Source organism: Canis lupus, chromosome 2 (assembly GCF_048164855.1).
Source record: "Canis lupus baileyi chromosome 2, mCanLup2.hap1, whole genome shotgun sequence".
Classification (NCBI taxonomy): Eukaryota; Metazoa; Chordata; class Mammalia; order Carnivora; family Canidae; genus Canis; species Canis lupus.
In genome coordinates this window covers 37,821,647-37,826,624 of record NC_132839.1, presented here as the reverse complement: position 1 = coordinate 37,826,624, position 4,978 = coordinate 37,821,647, and the positions used below count along the sequence as shown (strand labels likewise).

The following is a 4,978-nucleotide window of genomic DNA, read 5'->3' as shown; positions in this document are numbered from 1 at the left end:
GTGTTGTAATTAAGAACTCTTCCCCAGCCATAGCAGTCTGAGCTTCACACTCTCATCCAAGATTCATATCAAGGATTTGCAGACTCCTTTCTGTAAGTAACCTTGCCCAGCACCTATAAGGTGAGCTTTCTGGAAAATATTTGACAAGCCCTCCAACCTTTTATTTGTGCCCAGTGTAAAAATCTAAGAAAAGTATTGAATGCTCCCTTCAGGCACCCCATGCTGGGGTAGATATATTTTGGACCACATATGAATTAACACCCCTGCTTGCTAGGAAGCCTCTTTCAAGTCTGGCTACCTCAGACAGTATAGGACCTGTGCAGCCCTGCGCATGTCACTTGATGGGGTCAGCTCCTCATTTCTCATGATACAGTCTTTCTCCTTTTCCACAGATTCAGTTTTCTATGGCATGGATATTGTGCCTGCATCTGTGAGCATGGGGCAGCTTTGGAATGGTTCTTTCTTGTTCTGTCTCCCTTTCTGATATTTCCTACCCATTTCTTCTCCTTTCCTATTTCCTTTCACTATTATTTATATTCCCCAAATGAATGAGACCATATAATGTTTGTCCTTCTCCTACATGGAAGACTCCTAACTCTGGGAAGCAAACTAGGGGTGGTGGAAGGGGAGGAGGGGGGGGTGGGAGTGACTGGGTGGCGGGCACTGAGGGGGGCACTTGACGGGATGAGCACTGGGTGTTGTTCTCTATGTTGGCAAATTGAACACCAATAAAAAAATAAATTTATTATTAAAAAAAAGGAATGGTTCTTTCTGTCTCTCATAGCAGAGAGAAAAGTGAATAAAAACACATGGAGTTAAGTAGGAGGTGCAGGACTGACTGCTCAGGGAGCTCTGGGTTTGATTGAACAAGTAGACAGGAGTCACAGTGCTACAAAGAGTCAGCTCACCAGTGAGGAGAGCAATAGGACATTAGAGAAAATGACCAGCATGCTGCCATGGCAGGAATGACAGCTGTGGCCTTGCTCCAGAAATGAAACATCCTTGATATCTTATTTTATTTATTTTATTTTATTTTATTTTATTTATTATTTTATTTATTTTATATTTTATTTTAATTTTATTTTTTAAAAATATATATTATTGAAGTTCAATTTGCCAACATATAGTATATTTTATTTTTATTCATGAGAGACACAGAGAGAGAGACAGAGACACAGGCAGAGGGAGAAGCAGATTCCCCATGGGGAGCCACATGCAGGACTCAATCCCAGGATCCCAGGATCACGACCTGAGCCAAAGGCAGATGGTCAACCACGGAATCACCCAGGTGACCCAATATCCCCCTCATTTTAAATTTAAGGGGGCATATTTATTTTGCTTCTACAGAGAATTTTTGGATGAGAAGTAAGTAATATTCTTTAACATTTCTAAAATAAATAGATATCTTGACTTTGGGTAAGTGGTGGCATCAAAACCAGGTCACCTCTGCCTGAATTACTGCAGAACTGCCTCTGCCATAGTAAGTCTACTAACTGAGGATGGATTTCTCTGAGCATACAAAGCTTCTTGAACATTTTTAGCCCCTGCACATACCTATTAATTTATGCCGTCAAGTGTTGGGAATCCTGTCAATACAGATGTAATTCCCTCACCCAAATACAACTCCATTTACTTCTTTAGGGGATGATGTCACACGTGTTCACTTTATTATCTGGTCTTTCTCCAGAAAGAATTCTGGCTTTGACAAAATGATCTTTTCCTATCTTCTTAAGTTTGAAGGACTTCTGGTCTTATTAAATGCCCATTTCTTGCCCCACTCCTTTGTAGGACTGAAAGCTTCATAATGAGGTTTATCTCATGATTGCCCCTCACCCCTATCCTCATTCCATTCCACCCTTGGAGGAATTGCCCAGTGGCCCATTGCAATTCAAGAACTGCTGGATCACAGATGTGCCATAGGCACCCTTCCCACCCTAAATCCACCTCCCGCCCCAAGGTATCCCGTGTCTTCCTCTGCATCACTTCAGAGAAGGCACCTTCACCTCAGTCTTCTAGGAAGACCACGTTTCAATTCTGGGCTTCACTGCCAAGCAGTAATATGATCTGGTTACGCCCATTAATCTCGCTGAAACCAAGTTTCTTAATGTGTACAATCAGAATAAAATTGCTTTCTCTAAGAGTAATGTGAGGATTCATCAGAAAAAAATCCCTAGCCTCTTATGTAGGACTTTATGTCTTGAGGGTAGGGAGTAGAGTACATTCTATAACATGGAATATTAGATATATGTATTTTTATATACATATAAAATATATATATATATATAAAAGCAGGACGTGTAGGGCAGTTGTAGGCAGGTGGGGAAAGTGTAGGCTATGGACTCATTCTGTATGAATTAAAATCCTAGCTCCTCCTCTCACTAAGCTTTATGATCTGGGGAAAGTTAGTTACATACTTTGTTCCTATATTTCCTCCATGGTGCAGATATAGTAAGTATCTGCCTCAAAGGCTGTTTTACGTATTAAAGAGAAAATACACAAAAAGGGCTTTAGCACAATGCCCCACGCTTAAATGTCCATAGTAAACAGCTAAATTTAATAAAATGTAGAAAATGTGAGAAAGGAACTTTCAATATTTACACTTGTTTCTCTGTGGTGCGATTTTGAACATTTTTGCTTTGTGGTTTTTCTACTTTTCTGTATTTGTCAGTTTTGAAATGAACATGTAAGTCACATTTAAAAAACCATAAACTTCACACATTTGTAATGATGACCAGTGACTGTCCCATCCTATTCGATAAAATTATATTTGTTCATCAGGTAAAAAGTTATTCCCAACCCATCCTACTTTGTTAAAAAGATAAAGTACACTTTTCCAAAAATGATTGTATCACAATAATTTTTAATGTTTAAAGTTTACTCATGGTGGGGCTGTAATTTGTGTTTAGTAAAGTGTGCCAAGTGCCCACATCGAGACCATTTCTGTCCACATCACTGCATTCCATATGGATGTTTCCTGTGCCCATCGAGGTCCTAAAGAGAGGGGCCTTGACTTTTCCCTTGGTTAGGCCAGCTTTACTGGGGAGTCTTTCCAAACTCTCCAGAAGTAGTCTACTCTAATACACATCATCCGTTCCATATAAAAGAATAAGATGGAAAATTTCTCAATGAATTTCATAAGTTTAGCACGTCTCTGGTACAAAAAATTCAAAGGTAGCACAAAAGCGAAAGCACCAACCGAGCTTACTCATAAACAAACATGCATAAATTCTACACACTATCTAGGAGTACTGAAATGAATACAACATTGCATTAAAAGGTATAAAAGCACAGTACTGAAAACTTAAAGTTACACGTGAAATACTGCACTGTAAATCCTGAATACTCTAGTAATGTCCCACCCCCACCCCTCCACCGCCCTGGTGAGGGTCAGAAACCATTAATATCTGCCTCCAGACCTTGCTAGTCCTCGGAGACACTGCTGCGGGGGCAGTAGGCAGTGGGATCAGCCTCCCGCAGAGCTCTGGCCTCCTCCAGAGCTTCTCTGTATCGGGAAGGCCAGGCCTGGGGGTCTTTCTTAAAGACTCTGGCCAGGAACTCCATGATTTGCATCTTGGTGATTTCGCGGCTGGCACGGGAGCCCCAGAAGAACTCATACTCAGGTGGCTCTACGTGGGGCACGCGCTGGTACTTCAGGTAATTCTGTCGGACGAACTCCTCGGTGATGAGCTTCCTCACGTCTCCAAAGGTGGAGTGCTTCTTCCAGGGCCGCAGCCCCAGGATGCGCAGCACGTTCCAGACGGCGCTCTCTCTGGCGCCGCGACCCTTCACGTAGATGAGGCTCAGGATCATCAGCAGGAGGCCTGTCATGGGCATGCGGTTGCTCAGCGCCACCCTGTCCAGCTCCTCTGGCTCAAGCGCTTTAACGAGCGAAAACTCCATCGTGTGCAGGCTAGTGAGCCTCAGGTGCAGCCCGAACACTCGTGCGAGGATGAGACTGGTGCGCCTGAGGATGCTTCTGCACCATTTCTTGTAACTGCCGATGACATCCTTCACCATGTCTGGGAACCATATGATCATTCTCTTCTGGTCCTTGACCAACACGTACCACATGAGCTCGTGCGCCTTCTGCACCAGTTGGGCCGGGGCTGGCGGCGCAGGGGCAGGCTGGGCCGCGGTCGGGGCCTGGTGGGCGCGGCCTTCCTCCGTGGCCTGCTGCAGGGCCTTTGGGTCTCCCTCTTCGCTGGACGCCTGGGGTGGAGGCGAGGCCAGAGAGCCGTCGGTCGGGCCTGAAGGACGCCTCTCCGGCCCTGCGAGGGTGGCGGCCTGAGACGCGGACGGGGAGGGCTCCCCGGGACCCCCAGGACTGCGGTGCGCCTCGGAATTGGAGGCCTCGGCTGCAGAGACGAGGTCACACACATCCTTACTTTGTTCGGACATGTCTGCGCCGTCTGACTAGGGCACGGCCTCCGCGTCCAAGAGCTCCTCGAGCCTGCGCTCCCTCCGCGGACTCCCGGAGAGGAAGTGCGCGTTGCTGCGCGCGGCGCCTTCCGCAGCAGCCTGGCGGGGCGGGGCGGCGGCGGAACTGGCCAATGCGCTTGCGCGTCCGCAAGCCGAGCGCCGGGCTCCTGCCGGCGGGGCGGGGCGGGGCGGGGCGGGGCGGGGCGGCCCCCTTAGAGGTGGTGCCGGGCCCCCAGGACTAGGACAGTGCTGACCTGCAGGCTTCCCATTTGGGCTGAGGTGGTGGTGGGGAAGAGGGGAGGAGGATGCATGAGCACTGGAGAAGGAGTAAGTTTAAGGAGAAAGATGATAACTTAACTTTCTGAGAGAAGTTTCTTGAGTTTCTTAGGAAATGTTTTATTTGGGTGGATCCAGAATCAAGGTACATCTAAAAGTCCCGGAGAAAGATCTAGGCTGGTGTGTGTCTGTGTAAACTTGAGTTTCATGACAGTGAATGTGAGAATTTAAACCTAGAGAATAATCAGGATTGCCCAACAGAAAAACTGTGAAGAGGAGGACT

At 46.5% G+C, this 4,978-nt stretch overlaps 1 protein-coding gene across 1 annotated transcript; it reads right to left on the bottom strand.

Moving 5' to 3' along the window:
• Nucleotides 1-2,840: 2,840 nt before the first annotated feature.
• On the bottom strand, nucleotides 2,841-4,522 carry NDN (necdin, MAGE family member). Its single transcript, XM_072795731.1, has one exon. The coding sequence runs from the start codon at nucleotides 4,396-4,398 to the stop codon at nucleotides 3,421-3,423; it is 978 nt and encodes a 325-aa protein (XP_072651832.1). The 5' UTR covers nucleotides 4,399-4,522; the 3' UTR covers nucleotides 2,841-3,420.
• Nucleotides 4,523-4,978: the final 456 nt, after the last annotated feature.